Source organism: Dasypus novemcinctus, chromosome 13 (assembly GCF_030445035.2).
Source record: "Dasypus novemcinctus isolate mDasNov1 chromosome 13, mDasNov1.1.hap2, whole genome shotgun sequence".
NCBI lineage: Eukaryota > Metazoa > Chordata > Mammalia > Cingulata > Dasypodidae > Dasypus > Dasypus novemcinctus.
Genome location: NC_080685.1, coordinates 65,398,061 through 65,417,866, shown reverse-complemented (window position 1 = coordinate 65,417,866; position 19,806 = coordinate 65,398,061). Strand labels below are relative to the sequence as shown.

Here is a 19,806-nt window from a genome sequence, read left to right as displayed (position 1 = left end):
ACTCAAAACTCGCTGGCAGCAAGGAAACCAAGCAGCGCCCGCCTTCTGTCCCAGGCATGCTCCTAAGGCCTGTCAGGTCACAAGTGTGGGCGCTTTGACCCGCTGAGGTGAAGGAGCTTCCAGGCCAGACCCATGGGCCAGGGCAGGGCGCTAAAGAACCAAGGCTGTACACCTCAGGCAGGCCAAAGCCTAAATTCAGTCATCAAAGCCTTGTCTCAGACCCCCCGGCAAGGCAGAACCGGAAAGGCTGATGGGTGGGGGCTGCTGTTTTTGGGGGCTGCTGTTTTTGAGGGCTGATCTAGTTTTCTGATCTCTGGACTTTGCACCTCCTTTGTCTCTAAATAGACCATAACATCACTCTGTGCTCAAGTCTGGGGCTCAGAGGCATCGCTGAGGTAAGAGCTTCTTTTAAGGTTTTCTGCCAGTAACAAACACGGATTCAATTATGAGAGCAGTACTCCAAGATCCTGAATCCCCGCCAACCAAAAGAAAGCTGCGTAGACACCGCTGAACTTTTACAACTCTACAAATGAAGAGCACAGAAGGCGTGTGTAGTACAGCTGTAAATCCTGTTGACAGTCCCGCCCCACCCACTGGCTGCTATGCAGCTGTACTTCCAATTGTACTCCACATAGCCGTCCTATCAACTCTCTCCCCAGAGTGTCTCACTCCATTTCTCACAGTTTTTCTTTCCTCCTGAGTCCTACAGAGATAACAGCCACCAAAATTTACCAGCATGTACATAGGGTTTTTTCTTTTCACTGTATATCTGAGACAATCTGCTCCATTTGGATACAGAAAAAAAAGGTAAAATATTTTTGTGTTAGATCCTTTCAGAAGGCAGAAAAAAAGAAAGTACAAACACAAGTCACTTGACAATTTTATGATTAAAACCAACAAATGGAAAACAGACAGTTTTGAGTGTTGCTAACATAATCAAACATTTCATGCTAACCAGTTCAATCACCCCATTTCTCAGAACCAAATGTGTCTGAAGATGAAATCACTTTTGCACATCAAAGATATACCCAGGGTTAGACACGGAAGACAGAACTCCAGGTGAAAAGCCATTGGTTCATGGAAACAACAAATCTGGTTTTATTAAACACTCAAAAATCAGGTTCCCAAGAAAACACCTGGTTCTGCGCACATGTGTAACACACCAAAATGTTAACTGTGACTCCAAGGAAAATTGATATGAGCATGTGTCTTCTCCAGGTAGGAGGGGGTGACACTATCTGAGGCCCAAGTAGTGTTGTCAAACGGAAGACGTTTAGGGCTTACTTCATTCTTGCTTGATAAGAACAACAAATCTCAGGAAAAAGGGGCATCCACAGAAAAAGAACAAAGTCCCTAGTGAACAAGTTTAAGGTGGAGCTTAGCAGTTCGTTTACAGTTGGGGGAGACTATTTCAGTCACTTGGCCAAAAACCATACATGGGGAGGGATCCTAAAATGCTAGCCTACTTGACTCTCCCTGCATTTTTCTGCTCGAAGCAGGATAAAAAGCCTTAAATTTTGGCTACATCTCTATTTATGTAACAACCACAGCTGCTTCTCAAAATAGCTGCTGCTGGCTGCAAGAACTAAGGGCTTTTCTTGCTGCATTTCAGTCCATTTTCTATAGGACTCAACTGAATTTCCTTTCCCTCTCTTTTGCTGCCCCATGCCTAACAGGAGATGTCATCTTGCGAGCCAGTCAGCGGTATCATCAATTATGTGGATAGATTTTGAAGTCATGGCTCTTCTTCTCAGCAAGAACAAATTTAGTTTCTTACTCTACTCTGTGGCAGGCAATCTCTCGACTACCTGGATCATTTTTAACCACCACCAGAGGGAGGCAGTGTGGTTGATATAGGTACCCTTCAAATCCACAATACCAAAGAGAGAAACAGACAGTGCTCCTATAGGCTCCCCCCCCACCCGCCCTGGGGACAAACCCAAACCTGGAATGCTGGCATGGCATCTAATAGGGTGCTCGCCCCTGAAAGTAACAAAGAGAACCCTCGTCAAAGCTATCAAACTTGTTAAAAAAATACAAAAGTTATTTTTTTCTTTTGATCACTATTTACTTGTGACAATATTTGTTAAAAATATTACTTCTGTCTTTGAGAAGAGATCATTCTCTTCATATAATATGGAAAAATAAACTCTACACAACACACCATCAGCTTTCCTCACCACTGCACAGGTGCTTTTGGCTTTCGCATCTTCAGATAACATCACCAGTGTACATGTACTACGTTTTCTAGTTGGCAAACACTTTTCGCTGTACTATCCAGTGCTGGAAGTAAGAGAAAATAGAAGTGGCAAGGCTCGTGTCACATCTTGAAGGGAGAAAACAGGGAAATAAGATGGTTTATTTGCCAATACAATGAAGGATATGGGGTGGTTTCAGGCCCTCCTAAAAAGTTGTGGGATGTCCCCTCTTCTCCTCTGATCATTCCAAGCCCTGCTAATGCTTGTTAGATTATTAATGGAAGGGTTAGGAAGCCATTTTGGCCAATTATCAGTGTCACTGCAAAGGAGGGTTCAACTTCTGTACCCAGGATTATTTTAAAACACTGAGCTGGATGAATGGTAGAAGACAAGGATACATAAAAACAGTAAAATGTTTATTTTCTTAGAAAAAAAAGTGGGGAAGAGGGATTCAAATCGATTGTGATCACACTTCCATTTGAATCTGAGCAAAGCCAATGTTGCAAGCTTATCCTTGATTAAGATACCTATTAAATGAAACGACCTGCTGCTTGCTCCTGTGTCACTCCCAGAAGTCATGTCACAACATGCTTTTAATTGAGAATAGCTTCTCTACTTCTTCGTAGCAGAGACACAAGGCTTGCCATAGCAACCATCCCATCTCCAAAGCTCAACATTGCCAGTGAGAAGCAAGGCTCAGTCCGTCCCTGCACTGCTCGGGAGAGACGGTGAAGAAGGAGAGAGGGAAGGAGATGCTTGTCTTAGAAGCAGAACCTGTCTAGAATAGAAGTTTGATATTTGAGTTCACCACTACCTCATCTCATAGAAAATAGGTTGGAGAGCATCTGTAAAACCAACAGTATCTTTAAGGTGAAACTGCAGAATTTTGCTGCATACCTGGACACAAGAGAAGTGAAAAGTTGCAACAAGTTTTAACTAGCAGCAACAAAGAAAGTTCGGTAAGTTTTTTTTGTTTGTTTTTAGCAATATTCCTTTGCAAGTTCATTAAGAAACACTGTAATTTAATGGGGCATACGGTATGGAACGATCTTCTTTTGCTATAGTGCACTGTTCACTGAAGAGAACCGACCTTTGCAAAGATTTCAACTGGGGTGTAACCTATTTACACAGTAGTAGCTCCTGCTTTGAGTGGTCGAATTGGTGCTATGTGATATCCTCTTCTTCCGAACAATAATCCCGACCCTTGGAGAAAGAAAAGAACAATGTACGAATGAGAAATTGAAAGCAGAATTTGAAAATATCAGTACTTGTAATAAATTTTCTCAGTAAATGTGTCCTTGAGACAGAATCTATGCTTTACCAGTGACTAAAGAAAACAAGGTAGATACTTCACAAATATGTGCTGGATGACTATATAATTGCCTTTTGTTGATTATACATAACCACCATTACATTAGTAAGAAGTTCTAATACATGAGGCACATACAAGTCTCAGCCTCTCACCAGAGGACAATCCATTCAGGAGACCAATTTCTCATTCGGAAGAATGAACAAATACCTTTCAGTTAGAGCCAGGGCTCTTCACACTCTAAAGCTACAATCCTATGCCTGGAGCTTACAATTTTAAAAAGGAAGATGGCATAATCCAGGATGTGTTAGTTTTAAAGCCATTCTAAGTTAAGACAGGGATGAAAAATCAACAAAGAAGATACATTGAATCTGTATAACATATCTAGTGCTATGCTTGGTATGTGTGGGATGCATAAGAAAGGCAAAGATGATTTTTATTTTCTCTTTGCCCATTTCTTCTTTAGGAGGCACTGGGAACCAAACCTGGGACCTACCAGGTGGGAGGTGGGCGCTAAACTGCTTAAGCCACATTCTCTCCCCAAAGATGCTTTTTTAAAAAAAATATTTATTTTTTATTCATTTCTCTCCCCTTCCCTGCCCACCCTGTTGTCTACTTTCTCTGTCCATTTGCTGTGTATTTTTCTGTGTCTGCTTGTGTCAGCGGCACTCAGAATCTGTGTCTTGTTTTGTTGCGTCATCTTGCTACATCAGTTCTCCATGTTTGCGGTGCCATTCCTGGGCAGGCTGCACTTTTCTTTTTTGCGCTGGGCGGCTCTCCTTATGGGGCACACTACTTGCGCGTGGGGCTCCCCTACGTGGGGGACACCCCTGAGTGGCACGGCACTCCTTGCGCGCATCAGCATGCGCGTGGGCCAGCTCATTACATGGGTTAGGATGCCCTGGGTTTGAACCTTGGTAGGTGGCCCATGTGGTAGGTGGCCGCCCTATCCATTGAGCCAAATCCGCTTCCCCCCAAAGATGCTTCTGATTCATTTGCTAACCATATAGATTACTTGAAGACTCAAGGACTATATAATCTAGTGGCGAGAGAATGAAACACATTGTATATGCTCTATGAAGGCACAGTGGGGACTAGGATTTTGACTCTATATTGGATCTAGCTAAGTTGTCTTGGTCAAGGCACCTGTCCTTCTCGGTCTGTCATCGGTCACATATAGTGCAGGAATAAAAGGATCTGCCCTGTCTGCACCAACAGCACTGCTGTGTGGCTCTAAGGAGATCACATTATAGATGAAGGGCTTTGCAAAAAGTTAAATAGTATTACTATTTGTACTCTTCAATTTTTTTTAAATACACATTACATGTTCCAATTTTGGGGGAAAATGTTCCTTTTAAAAAAGTGAATTTCCTAGCTAACTGGAATTTATTCCTAAAAGTACCAGAAGTTAAAGGAAAATAATAAATTTGCATTGTAACTATTTTGCAAATGTGTTTCACGTTTCTGTCACATTACCTCATATTTGAAATATTTCACATTTTCCTATATTTAAGTGTCATCTGAAGGGAGGAAATAGAGAAATAGGATGGTTTATTTGCCAATAAAATAAAAGATACCAGGGCATTTTAAGTCCTCCTAAAAAGTCATGGAATGTCCCCTCATCTCCTCTCACCACTTCAAGCCCTGCTAACACTTGTTAGATTATTAATGGAAGGTTAGGAAGCCATTTAGGCCAATTATTGTACCATAAGAATGTGTGCTCTACTTTTTACTAGCTGTGGGATCTTGGGCAAGTTACCTCTGTAGCTCAGTTTTCTCATCTGTAAAATGGGGATAACAGTAGTACCTACCCTCATAGTGTTGCTGTGAAGATGTAAAGTGATTACAGAGTGCCTGGCACATAGTTTTATATGTGGTGAGAGAGAGAGAGAGAGAGAGAGAAATTAAACGTGCTGCAACACAATGAAGTCTTCAGGGCCTGTCGAGCCTGAAGGGGGTGCTGCTCCTATACCAAATGGCCCCAAGTGGCTAGTTCTTTTAGAGTGTGATTCACTAATTTTTGGTTTTGCCTGTTTCGGTGTCCTCCATTGTCAGATTGCCAGCTCTGACCCTTTGTACTGTCTGAGCCCAGTGTCATCTCTAGGCTTCTTTTCCTTGAAGTATATAGCTTCTCCTGGGCAGAGAAACTGGGTAGCCAGTCTTCCTGGGAAGAGGAGCGTGCTCTCAGCCATCATCCCCAAGGTCAGCCTCCTTGGTGACAGCGCCCAAGCAGATGCCAACCCCAGCCTCGGCCCAATCTGCTCAGGGGTCACATGATGTAGAGCTGGAACAAAGGAGAACCTCATGGTCCCTGTCTACTGGGTGTTCATTCTCCAGTGAGGAAACCATGGCACGCAAATATATCAACAAAAATACAAACGATGCTCTCCACATATTCTCAACTCATGAGGCTTAGAGAGCGGACTTGCAAAGTGATGCTTGGTGTCCAGCTGGAGGGTAGAGGCTCATGAGTTTTCATGGAGGTTTTATTAGGAAATTAAAGAGGACATTCTTAGTGAAGGTATATGACATGTCGTGTGACACTGGACAAACTACAGGGCTTTGGTTTCCTGGGGATAATTATGGTCTCTGTCCCATTAGGGCTGTGATCAGGATTAAATGAGGAAAATATAGTGTCCGGTACATAATAAATGTCAGCTGCTGCTATTATTACTATTATATGACCACTACTATTATTGTACCTGTTGTTATTATGAACCTTGCGTTTGTTCAGCCCCTGGCAAGGGAACAGGGGCCTCCTTCCTCATGGCTGTCAGGTGCATGAGGACTGTGGTCAGACACTATGATGTGACAGTATCAGGGAGCCCTTTCTCCCACCTGTCTGCACTACAGATCATCTGGAACCCCGCAGACAGGGATAAGGCTTCTATGGCAGAAATGGAAGCCCCTTCACTTCTTAGGTCTAAACGAGGCCGCAAATAGAAGCAAAGGCTCAGCAAGCCAATGTGGGGTGCAGAGGACACCTCACTCATGAGGCGGAATTCAGAAGAAATGACACACACACATACACACAAGCACACAAAAACTGGCCTATTCACTGATAAAGTAGTGGCTCCAGCTCTTTAAATGATGTACAGGATTATGAAGCAGAAGGTGCATTTCAGATCCTCCCAGTTTCCTGCTACTACGAGAAAGCCCCCCTTTTGAGGGACAAGTCTCTAAAAAGCCTTCTGAATCTGAAGACTCTACAACTTTCATTTCCCAGGCATTTGCTCCTCTGAAATTATCACCTGAAATTACTATGAGAAGGAAGGAAACACTCTTTGTTGCTTCACAGACAGTATTTCATTTACTATTCACAACAACCCTGCAGGTAGAGAAGTGGTGCTACTCCTGAAGAACCTTTGGGGAAGCCCAAGAAGACAAGGCTGGTCCTTGCCTTTTCTGTTCTATGGGTAATGACTTGTTAAGTAAATTTAAATGAAAGTAAGTTGCATTTTTGTTACTATAGATTTGCCAGCAGCTCTGAGAATCAAATATTTTAGTAACAGAAAACACTGAACTCAAAAACACTTTGAATATAAGAGTTACCATATGGCTCTCCAATGCAGTTTCTAAGATGACAAAACCCTGTTACTGAAGGACGGCTGCCTAAACTATAATCTCAGCATCACGTGGGGGTTCCATCTTCACACTGGCCCTACTCGGCAGGACGGGAAGCTGGCTTCTGCAGCATGACTTCATGTGTCATTTAAATTTTTAAAGAACTATGTTAAAAAGACAACCTTAAAGCCTGGAGGCTGTCAGGAGACAGGAAGTGGGAGGGAACCAGGTTTGGGAGATCTACAGCAATACCCTTAGCGGAAGCACGCCCTTTCCCCTTAAAGGGTTCACAAAATGGAAGTCTTTGTAAATACGCTTTTATGCAATGAGAACTAGGGACTGTTAGATACAATTCCACTCTTGTGCAAAGGGCACACTGAAAGCTACAGAGAGCAAGCTCCCATGAGGTCCCAGCAAGCTGTAAGAATGGAAACGTCTGATGACGCTGACAAGGAAGGGTTGTCTGAAAGAACCACGGGGGCATTTTGGTGCAGACTCAAAAACCCCTTGAGGAGCTTTTGTCTACCCACATTTCCCTGACTCAGCCCTACCCTGTGTTTAGACTTCTGTATTCTCTTCAGCTATCTGTATTGTTTTCCTGTAAGTATAAAAAAGTGTACATCAACTCAGAACAGCCATTTCTAAGGTTTCAAGGTAAGGATGTTTTCGTTTGTTTTTTAAAGTGTCTAGGGCTGAGAATTAGAGAGTTTAAGGAATGGTAAAGGAAAGGACATTATCCTACCTTTAAATTATGCTCATTTAAAGAGGAACAGCTCAAAGAGCAACTTCAAATACAGAAACTCTTCCTCCAGACATAAAGTACTCTTTCTCCTCAGGTTGAAAAGAGAAAAATAGTTTGCAAATGGTCATACATTTCTGTAGATGTGTGTGCATTTCGCATAATGCACACATCTTAAGAATATAGCACACAGCTATGAAAAGAGTATTTTCCCATTAGAGAACACTAGAGAAAATTTACTGGGGAGAAGTAGTATCAGTTTTCTCATCTGTAAAATGGGGACAATGAGACCTAACTTCTGGGGTGGTTATGGGAATTAGAAGCAATATATATAAAGCACTTAGCCAAGTTTGTCACATGGTAAGTGCTTAATCAATTATAATTCTTATTATTACAGTATATTAAAAATTGAGACCAACAGATTCAACAATTAATAAACCACCTAGGTAAGAATTGGGTAAATACCCGGAAACATTGGTTATGAACCATCCTCAGACAAGCCAGAAGTGCTCCTACCGGAGGGCCTGGCACTTATTCTTTCTCCTTCCTGGTCAGTTCCCCCATCCCCATCCCATCCATTACTTCCCATCTTCTAGATCTCTGCTCAGATGTCACCTGATCAGAGGGTCTTCCCTGAACCCCTTTACAAATAGCACTTCCTGCAAACTGCTCCATATTTCTTCATATTACTCATCATTACCTAGTGTAGCAGTTTGATATTATTGATGAATGCCAAAAAGAAATATTGGATTATGTTTGTCAACTGATCTTTTTCTCTGGGCATATTAGATTATACTGGATTCATAGGTTTACTTGATTAAGTAATTATGTAAACCTCTTGTGCTAGGACATTGAGTCCCCGCCCACCAAAGGGTGGGGACTCACAGATAAAAGGCATGGCAAAGAACAGAGTTAGGGCTTTTGACGTTGGAGTTTTGATGTTGGGGTGTGATGCTGAAGCCTTAGGCTGGAGCCCCAGGAAGTAAGCACACAGGGGAAAGAGAAGCAAGACCCTGGAAGGGAGGAACCAGGAAGCCTGAACCCTCACAGATGTTGGAAGCCATCTTGCTCCAACACGTGAAAACAGACTTTGGTGAGGGAAGTAACTTATACTTTATGGCCTGGTATCTGTAAGCTCCTACCCCAAATAAACACCTTTTATAAAAACCAACCCATTTCTGGTATTTTGCATCAGCACCCCTTTGGCTAATATACCTAGCATTATTAATATATTAATTAATTTCTTTACTGATGGTCTTCCCTGTTGAATGGAAGCTTTGAGTGTGAAGAAACTTTGTTTTATTCACTGCTGCATCCTCAGGACTTGGAACAGTGTCTGTAACATTGAGTGGCTGAAAAATATCTAGACAATTCTGAAATTTTGGAGTTGAGAGGACTCAGAAGTTCTCCTATTTAATCTTCCAGTTGATGTTGGACAGGTTTCCATCTATCATACAAAGGTCAGGGAGTTTTCTCTTTTCTGCTTAAATATGTCAGGTATTTTTCCAAGTAACCCATGAACCTGTTAAACTGCTAAGCCCAAATCCTGACGCTCTGTAACTCCCATAGTGGCTTGGTCTTGGCCTTTGGAACCAGAAGACAAGCCTTTCCAGACCTGCAGCATCCTGGCTCTGTTACTGTCAAATAACACGGCTTCCATCTAGATCTCTCTCCTTTGGATGTGCATCAGTTCTTCCATGTTCTTTAAAAATACCTACTATAAAAGTCACCAGTATGTAATAAGACATCCTAGAAATAGAGCCTAAGACATGTAAGAATTAAGTTTCTGACAAAATGGGTTCACCAGACAAAAACAATATTCCAATAAAATCGATAATATAACAGGACATTAAACTTTTTTGAAAGCTTTGGAAAGGGTGATAACTCTATAAGCCTTGAAGGAGCAAAAATGACAAAAAACACAAAGATAAAGAAAAATGAAAACACCTGGTCACCAAAAAATGAATCTTTGCATGCCGAAAAATAAATATAACAAGATAAAAAGGCAAACCTCATACTGGGAAAAATACCAGCAGTAGACAATAATATCAAATGACAAGTGTTACATGAGAAGCTCATATAAATAAAACCTAACAAAAAGAAGATCCCAATAAGAGGGAAAGGGCACAATGTGAAAAGTTCAAACAAAACAAAATAAAACCAGTAAACATACAAGTGGAAAAATTGTGCGATCAGTAATAAAAATTACAAATTAATGAGACATTGTTTAAAAATAGTGATACTCCATTCTTCAGAGTGTATGGTTATATGTGGCCCTCATACATGGCAGTATAAAATGGCATATATGCTTTAAAAAAGTTTGGTAATACGTATCTAAGTCATAAAAATGTTCATTACCTTTATTACAGCAATTGTAGAAATCAGTATTGAAGATAAAACCCCAAATACATATTTTATAAATATATGCATTGGAACCCTGGGGCTAGGGGTGGGAATGGGGACTATCTGTAAGTGGGCACGAGGGGTCTAACTGAGGAGAGAGGATGTTCTAAAGCTGGAATATGGTGATAGTTGTGCAATTCAGTAAATTTAAATCATTGAATTGTACACTTAAACTGAGTAAATTTTATGGTATCATAATTATACCTCCATAAAGGTAAAAAAAAAAATGGATAAATACCTTCATTGTAGCCTTTTATTAGGCAGGAAATAAAATCAATCTACTATCCCAAAGAGAAAATAGTTATCTAAGGTATGGTTTGTGGAATCTCTACTACCAAAGAAACTAGCAAACAAAAGGACTAATCACCCGTTGTGTCCCAAACAGGAAGGTTCTCCTTAGACTCCTTGTGTTTTCACACATATTGTTCCCCTCCCTTATTCCTCTCTTCCTAGTCTCTACTTGGCTACTTAGTCTTTGTGATCTTGTTCTAGTGTCACACCTTCAAATGAAATTTCCCCCAGTTGCTCTAGAAGAGAATTAAGTCTTTTCTCCTCTCAGCACTCTCTCTATCACACCACCATGTTTGGCAAAAATTTTAGCCTAAATGCTTGCCCTTCCTCCCCACCCCCAACTACAGGGGGTTGGTAGGAAATGTCTCTTATTCATTCTTGTGTCTTTGATACCTAATAGAATCTCTTTTGTGCTCCACATCACAAAGGTCATAAATACCCCTGTGTTTGGAGGAAAGCAGTGCTGGGGCTGGGGGTGGGGGTGTCATGAGGGAGGCTGTTTAATAGGGTTACAGAGAAAGTGTCTTGGTGCTTTAGTAAGTGAAGTAAGCTGTCAACATTTTGCAGACCACACTGGAAGAAGTAGCCCTCTTTATCAATACAACTGATGAAGAGTAAGTTTTAAGCAAAAATATAAACAGAGAGTGGGGGGCAGCACAGGGTTGCTTTCAAAAACAGCCTGGAACTTAGGTGAAGAGCAGCACGGCTGCAAGGAGGAGAAAGAAAAATTGATACTAGAATCCACTTGTCCATTGTTGGTCATTTTTATAGAGAATACCAATATAAACCACATATGGAATCATCACTAGTTCTCTTTCCATAGATCCAGTCAGGTACTTAAACTCAGTCTTTTGTTAACATTTTAAGACTCTCACAGTTATTGCTATGGAGTCAGATATCTGAATATTCTGAATAATCAACATTATTTTAATTGGAGAAAGCAAACAGGAAGTTTTGTAATGAAGTCTCATTACAGAAGTTTGCTTTAATGAGGCTTAGTTCTGCCTGGAAGTGTGGGTTGTGACACTTGTCACAAAGGAGGCCTGTGTTGTTTGGTGACTAGACGACCCAACTGAAGCACTTACCCTCTACTCCTGCACCTCTGTAGAATGACACCTGGAAACTCAGAGTTTCTGGCCCGGGCATTATTTTGGTTCTACTATAATCATATCTACTTCCTTTACACAATTCTTCCTCCTCCTCTCCCTTCCAAACTGTGGGCTTCCTGAGTCTCCATGTCTCGACTCACCGTTATCCCTCCTGCTCAGCCTTCTGAGAGGCAAACAGCATCGTGATTCACAAAGCACAATTACACTATCAGTATTTTGATTCCAAGGTTCAATGGGACATCTTCCTTCTTCTCTGCCCACCCAAGTATCACCATTCAGAGGCAACCTCAGATTCAAGTTCCTACGTGAACCCAACATATAAGCTTGGTCCCGGAGCCAGGAATACAGGGGCAGGGAAATAGCATTTCATAGCTTAAGCATCTGTGACTGGCTAGATAAAATACAGAATTGAAGGACGAGGAGGAGGCTGAAAATGGGAGGAATGGTAGACGGAGTGACATGCCGAGGGTCTGTGGCTCTATTTCTCCTTCTGTGGGGCTGCAGGGCTGGAAGCTGACTCCTCCATCCCTTCCTCGGGGCTGGAGTGTCCTCTTCAATCAGGGAGCACTGTCGTTTATAGTCCAACAACAATTTATAGCAACGGTTTTGAGGAAATGACGAAGAAAAGCAAAAATAATTAGCTTTGGTGTTAAAGTCTCCTCCTATGGCTTTCTTCATTAGAAATATCAATCAAGGCATTAATGGCAGTCTCCATCTCTAATGAGCTTTATTCTAATTAGACTCACACGTTACTATTTCAGCTGGAAAAAGGTCTCATTTTTAATGAGAAGTGGGAGCCTCAGACTGCTTCTTTGATCATATATAGGATGCTCACCATGATAAGAGCAGTGACAACAATCAGAGTATATTGGGCTTTTCATTTTTGAGAATAAATATTAACTAAACAGTCTTAAACCTCTGCAAAGTGTTCATTATACCCCAATTCCCCATTCTACCAACAGAAAGGAGGATCTTTTAGAAGTTCAAAGGCAGATATTCCTCAAACTTTTATCGAAAGACAACACTTGGATGACTTCAATGGTGCACCTTCCACAACGGAGGTGAGGATAAAGAAATGCCATTTTTGGCCAAGGCCTGGGATGTACAATTTCTACAGGCCACACGGAACTGACGGCTTAGAGCAGGGCTCAGCAAACTTTTTCTGTGAAGGGTCACGTAGTACCTCTTTTAGGCTGTGGGCCATATGGTCTTTGTTGCAATTACGCAACTCTGCTGTTGTAAATGTGAAAGCAGCCATAGACAAAAGTGAATGAATAAACTTAGTTGTGTTCTAATTGTAAAACTTTACTTGTAGATGCTAAAATTTGAATTTCTTATTATTTTCACATGTCACAAACTAATATTCTTTTTTCGATCTTTTTTCTAACCACTTATAATGTAAAAGCCATTCTTAGCTTGTGGGGTGCACAAAAACAAGTGGTGGTCAGGATCCGGCCTGTGGACCTCAGATGGCTAGTGACTGGGCAGTCCCTGCCCAAAGAAGGCAAGAGCAATTGAATAGCAATGGAAAAGGGAGAGACGGCCCTGGTGGCAGTGAAGGGTGGAAGTTCTGGGTCCAGGGTTGCCTCTATTTCAAGCCCAGTGGTCTTATTTGCACGATTCACTCATCAGGTTTATTGAGCACTTGTTTTGTCCCAGGCATTTGCTAAGCTTTGGGGAAACAAAACCACATGTGGCCACTTCTCATCCTTAGGGAGTTCCCAATCCTTTTAGATATTCTTTAAATAGAAAAGCAGGTAGTTACAGAGGTTAGCACCATCTCTATCTCAGAGTGCTCTTGTAGAGCTAAAACCCAACCCCAAAGGGTAGCACGGCTATGGGGAGGAAGGTGAGTAGACAGCTGAAGAAGCAAAAGGAAAGAAGAAGTTGAATGGGAAGAGCACATCCCTGCCTCTGCTGCTCACAGGGATACCTGGAGTTGCCTTTCCTTACTCAAGTGCCTGCATGTATGGCAAAATGACCCCATTCACTCATTGTATGCCACACTGCTGTTGAGTTCAGAGCATTCGGAGACATAACTCACTCATACGAATGGCATGGTTCTTATTTGCATTCATGCACTAGATTGCTCTAACACCAGAACCCTCTTCCCCTGTTGCTCCCAATAGATTTTCAGAGAATTTTCATAGAACCTCAACAATTCTCTGAAAAACAAGGCCTCCAGAAAAGAGAAAGTGAGCAGAGGCTGAGTGTGTTGCATTTCTTTTAGGCTTGTTGCCTGATTTGCTTTCCATGGCTCCATCGCCTGTTACTGTTAGCTGGATGGCAATGCCAGGGTCCTTTAAGCCCCGAAAATACTCACCCTTTGCCAGTGTGAGGAGTTCTTCCACCAGTGTTATCAACATGGACTATTAAGAAGTTATCTGCATAAAGCTACTCAGTAAGGATAAAAACACAACAGGCCGAATCATATCCTTATCCTTTGCAAATATAGCTTTAACTGGCTGACAGGTGAGGAAAGGAGAGACTCAAGGCAAGGGCAGAAGGGAAAGGAGACCCAAGGAAGGGTTTGGTTATTAACTAAAGCAAGCGCATAAAATGTTTACCACGGAGCAAGAAATTCTGCAGTGGAATGTTGGCAGCCCAGACCACTTCCAAAACACATGGGCCAGCAAGAGCACTCCCCACCAGTGGGGAGGCCTTGGTGTTACTGGCAGGGACAACCTACAGGTGGGAGGAACAGGCTGGGACTTCCTTTGCACAGCATGGAGCAGGCCACGGAACATTCTAAACAATTCGATGCAACAGTCCCAGTGTTTCTCACTGCTTGTTGGCACTGAGGAGGCCTTTTAAGACACCACCAGAAAGTAAAATCTGCCAAATAAAATCTGCCAAATATTACATTTGGATTGCTAGCAGCTCTGAGGTTAGTCTACTACAGGAATAGTTTTAAAATGGAATCAAACATCATAGTTTATAATTACATACAAGTCACTCTCTTCACCAGATGAAAAGCAAACACCTTCTGTTCTCTGGCACGTTGATTTATAACGTAAGTCAGATGGAACTGATGCAGCATTAGGAGAAGGAGCCCTTGAAATCAATTTATAAATGCAGACTTGCCATGATCTTTCTCACCAACTAGATTAGTTCTGGGGTCCAGGGAATCAGATCACTTCAGGAACCCAAATGTTTTCCTAAGTGTAAATGATTTTTAAATGGATGCAGAGGTCTATAGATAAACATAATTTTGTTGGATGTCTTTTCTCTTTGACCAATATGAACAATTCTTTCAAGAACCAGAATAGCTCTATTCAAATATATCTTCCTTCTTTAATTATATTTATGTTTATTATATTACTAATTGGGTTAATTTTTGTGTTAAAATGTCATTCTTTTAAATTCAATATTCTTGTCACCCTCACTTAATTTTTTCTCCTGATTTTTTATAGAGTCAATATTTACGTAAAAAGAGAGAAACAAGGAATTTTTAAGGATAATAGCAACTAATACTCATATAATTTCCTCCTATATGATTTTTTAAGAAATTCACAGTGGTAAGGTGATGCAAATGTTATTGCTAACATATTTATTTTAGTGGTGGGGAAAAAGTAAGCCTGTCGGTTGTTAAAGATTTTCCAGGTGGAAACTTCAGTAGTAGAAGCGGTATTTAATTCTCGTTCCTCTTACTCTAGAGTCAGTACTCTATATGCTAATTCACAGTAGCTGTTGGATAAACTATTATCACTTTTGCTGCTGAGAAAATGAACTTGGACTTCCTTATTATGATGTAGAATTCCCTTTGGTGGAGTCTGAAAAGATTGATAAAGACAGGTAAAAGCACACCGACTTTTGTCAAAACCTACAAAATTGTATGATGCAAAGTGTAAACAACAATGTAAACTACAGACCAAGGTTAATAGCACTGTGTCAATATTTGTTCATCAACTGTAACAAATGTACCACACTAATGAAAGATGTTATTAATAGGGAAAAATGTGAGAGGCGGACAGGGTGAGGTATATGGGAATCCCCTATGTTTTCAATGTAACTTTTCTGTAATCTAAAACTTCTTTTAAAAAATAAAGTTGGGAAGCAGACTTGGCCCAGTGGTTAGGGCGTCCGTATGGGAGGTCTGCGGTTCAAATCCCGGGCCTCCTTGACCCGTGTGGAGCTGGCCCATGCGCAGTGCTGATGCGCGCAAGGAGTACCCTGCCATGCAGGGGTGTCCCCCGCATAGGGGAGCCCCACGCGCAAGGAGTGCGCCCATAAGGAGAGCTGCCCAGCGCGAAAGAAAGTGCAGCCTGCCCAGGAATGGTGCCACACACACAGAGAGCTGACACAAGATGATGCAACAAAAAGAAACACAGATTCCCGTGCCGCTGACAACAACAGAAGGCGACAAAGAAGACGCAGCAAATAGACACAGAGAACAGACAACTGGGGCGAGGGTGGGGGGTGGTGAAGGGGAGATAAATAAATAAATAAATCTTTTAAAAAATTAAATAAAGTTAAAAAAAATCAGCTGAGATAAATCTGTATACTGCTTGTTTTCAATTCCTCAAAATATCACCTTGAATAATTCCAGTCAAGAGAGGTAAAATCTCAAAATCATACTGGAGTATGTGAAATAAAGCAGGCATGCTGAAGGCTCACCCTTGGGGCAAAAAAGAAAGGAAGGAGATAAGGTTTGTGTGGAGCCATCTGCACTCAGTTTCCTATTTTTCTTTAAAGTCCAAGATATATATGGAGAAGTTTGCTGGCTAGGCTCAGGGGTACAATTTGGGCCTGGATCTGAGGGAAAATTCATTTTAAACAAACATATCAGTTCTTTGCCTGGGGTCCAGGGACAGGCTATTGGGGGTTTATAAAATCCTGAAATTTTATTTAAAAATTTTGTGCATATGTGATTTTGTGCATTTTTATAAAGAGAGTCTCCAAAGCTTTTATATGAGTCTAAAAAATGCCCATGACCCAGCAAAGTTTTAAAAAGTCTTGCATCAGAAAAACTATCCAGATGCATATGGCACTGTACAGAAACATCAATTTATTGGATATTCATGGTTCACTTTGGGAGGGCAAAACACTCCTTGGTCACTGCTGTTCTTACATCCTCAAAAAGCAAAATTTAAATCCTTGTTCTTGCCTGGGGAGGATATTATTATTGCAGACCCTTAAAAGAAATGTACTTACTTTTTCTGCTTCTTACATGTAACTCAAACCTACAGTAAAAAGCATATCTTTAAAATATGATGTGACCTGTATTTGGTGCTACGTTCAGAAACTCAATGAGACTGAGTTTAATAATCTGGATATCCTCTTTCTCCTCTAGATAACGTGAACAAAGAGATTTCAAAAGGTTATCTTGCTCTGACTTTTCTTAAAGCTGTAAAGTCAAGCAAATGCCGCTTTTCATAAGGCTCAGGGTCCCTGTGAATTGTCAGGCACAACAACTCCAGGTTCAAATGAAATAGTGGTTAGATATCAAAGTAAAATATCTGAGGTAAAAATAAATGAGGCAACCTCCACTGACTCAAGAGTACTTACTCTCCAAACGGAAATGCAAAAATAAATCAACAGAAGGTTGTAACGGTCCTTTGAACGTTCATTGTTCTACGGGCAACCTTCCTCCCTTCGTCATCTCCAGGAGCAGCATGGAGTGCTGGCCTTCTACGTGCTAACACGGTGAAATGGTGTCAAGTGTCCACGGAGCTGTCCCAATAGCCCAGCTACTGGACTGAAAGTTTAAACACCAGACCCAATTTAGCAGACAAATGCTTGTGTTCAATATCGGAAAACATTACTCACAGTGACAATGTTGAGGGAAGGCAGTAGGTGATGGAAGAAAGAACCCTCAATTGGTAAAACAATTACATTTTAAAAGAAATTCACTTTTAAAATTGAGTTCCTCCAGGCAAGGGAATGTTTTCTATTCATTTTTGCATACTTTGTAACTAACTTTCTGATACTCAGTAGGTGCTGAATCTGAAAAGGAATTGTTAAATGCATTTTTGCTACTTGCTTTTCTTTGCCACTATTAACTTCTTAGCAAACTACTTGTCCAGTTGTGGTAAAAAAAAAGGTGTGTACTGTGACGATTTCTGAGTTAGAGTAGTCAAAATTAAAGTTTACTATGAATGTTAATCCCAACTTCAGTCCTAGTTTCTTAGTGCGCTAGCAGTACTTTTACAGGTATTTTGAGGGAGACAGGAGACATTTCTTTTAGTATCCAGAGGGGAGAGTTGAATAATCGATTCAAACTGTGAGCCACAGATGTTGAGTAAATACAAAGGGTACGCATGCATCTAGGAAAGGCAGTTTAAATTTCCACAGATTCAGTCAATTTGCTTCTTCTTAATTTAAGGAAGAAAAATTGAATTCTTGGACATTTCTGGGAGAGTTGAAATCTTAAAATTTAAGGCCCAGTTTCTCAGGTTAAAGCACTAGATGAGTTTCATCATTTAAAAAAATGAACCCTTTACAACCTAAAGAATAGATTTCAACTGCATTTATGTTTGTCTTCATGCCAGGTTGGACCAAAGAGCTATTTAGCAATGGTAAAAACCAGGAAAATGATTTGTAAGTATCCAATTTTCCATTTTGCTTATATAAACTATGGGAAAGATTACATTAAGCCAAATACAAATATAATGAGAGAATTTTAAGTTTTGTAGGAATAATGTTTAAAAGATTTATAAGACAGCATATTCAAAATATTCAAAACATGAGCTTCAGAAAAGAAAGGAAGAACAGGAAAACAAGTTCAGAGAGGATAGGAAATTCCCTTAGGAATCTGCAGTTGGGTGCTTGTCTTATCACAGATTATATAATTAAGCTCTTCTTAGTCAATAATGGGAGTACAGTTTATATTGAATCTACAAATGTTCCTTTACCCAGGGAAAGAGTCCATCCAATAAATTATCATGTCTTCAGCTTTGTTTTTGTTGCAATCAACCCATCATTCATATACCCTGGTTCAAAAGGAAAAAGGGAAATTGGACTTCAGATGGCAGCAATGAATTTCAGTGTTGATTATGGGAACATACTGGAGAGGGATCAAATTATCTTAAGTGCCTTATCAGGGTTTGTAAATTGTTTAAAAGATAACTTGAAATTCAGATTTCAAATTTTACTCATTACCTCTAAATACTAAGCAGATCTGTTTATTTCTAAAAATCTAGTGGGGTGAAAAGGCACAAACAAACAAAGGAAAGGTTTTCACAATTATAGTGGGAACAAAATATTTTTTTTAGAAGTTTCCTTACTAAAACGAAATGTTATCGGCTAGTTGAACAGCTTTTGAACAAGTAAGTGAAACTTGGTAATGATTCCTAAATGGGATTTTTAATCTGAAAATGTATGCATCATCCACTAAGAAAAAGCCAAAATTTCACTAAAAATCAATATTTCACTACATCAAATAAATACTTATTTGTGTACCACTGGGAACACTATAGATGAAATTACAAATTTTAATTCATTACTCATCTCTATTTTTCTCATTGGTGATAATCTGCTGTTCTTTTAATGGTGCATCAGAAAATTAAACAGTCACATTCTTTCGGGGCATGCACCTCAGAATGGAATGTGCTGCTGAAATAATGACGAATTTAAGACCTCTATCATCTTCCACTGAGTGACATATATTATAACTTGCAATTTACCAAGAACTGCTCAGATAAAGGACCACAAAAAAGTAAAAAAAAGAAATAAAAATTAAACATGAGATTACTTCAAAGGTAAAATTTATCACTGTGATATGTTTTGAATTGAGGATTTTACTCTTCTTTAGGATAAAGTTCACAAATTATAATACTCAGATTTATAGCTTTAACATTTAAAAGTCACCCTTCTTCAGTGATGGATTTAAATTTTCCAAGTATGTAAGTCCTAATTCCTCACTTCATTCACTTGATTAGCATATGGCATTACTGAGATCTCAGCTATGGATTCTATTTCTACAAGGATCAATTTTGTATCTTACTGTCAATGTAAATTCACATATTGCTAGAGAAGCACCTTGGGGTTATGTTCTGGAGTTGGACAAACCTGGGCTCAAATAGCAATTTGACCATCTTGCAAGCTGATAAGTTATTCAAGTTTTCTGAGCCTCAGTGTCCTTGTCTGTAAAATGCAGATAAATTCCCATCTTGTGGCCATTACCTTGAGGTGGGTATTCACTGAAATGTGTATGTGATGTTTGTAAAGAACTTTGGCAGTCCCAGGTATATG

At 40.4% G+C, this 19,806-nt stretch overlaps 1 protein-coding gene across 2 annotated transcripts in view; it reads right to left on the bottom strand.

Annotated features, from left to right (window-relative positions):
* Positions 1 to 868: 868 nt before the first annotated feature.
* Positions 869 to 19,806, bottom strand: part of C13H1orf21 (chromosome 13 C1orf21 homolog) — a 232,063-nt gene continuing 213,125 nt past the window's right edge. For both annotated transcript variants that reach the window (XM_058274853.2, XM_058274852.2), the window contains exon 6: positions 869 to 3,401. In XM_058274853.2, the coding sequence (XP_058130836.1) occupies positions 3,363 to 3,401 (39 nt within the window). In that variant the 3' untranslated portion in view covers positions 869 to 3,362. The remainder of the gene's footprint in view (positions 3,402 to 19,806) is intronic.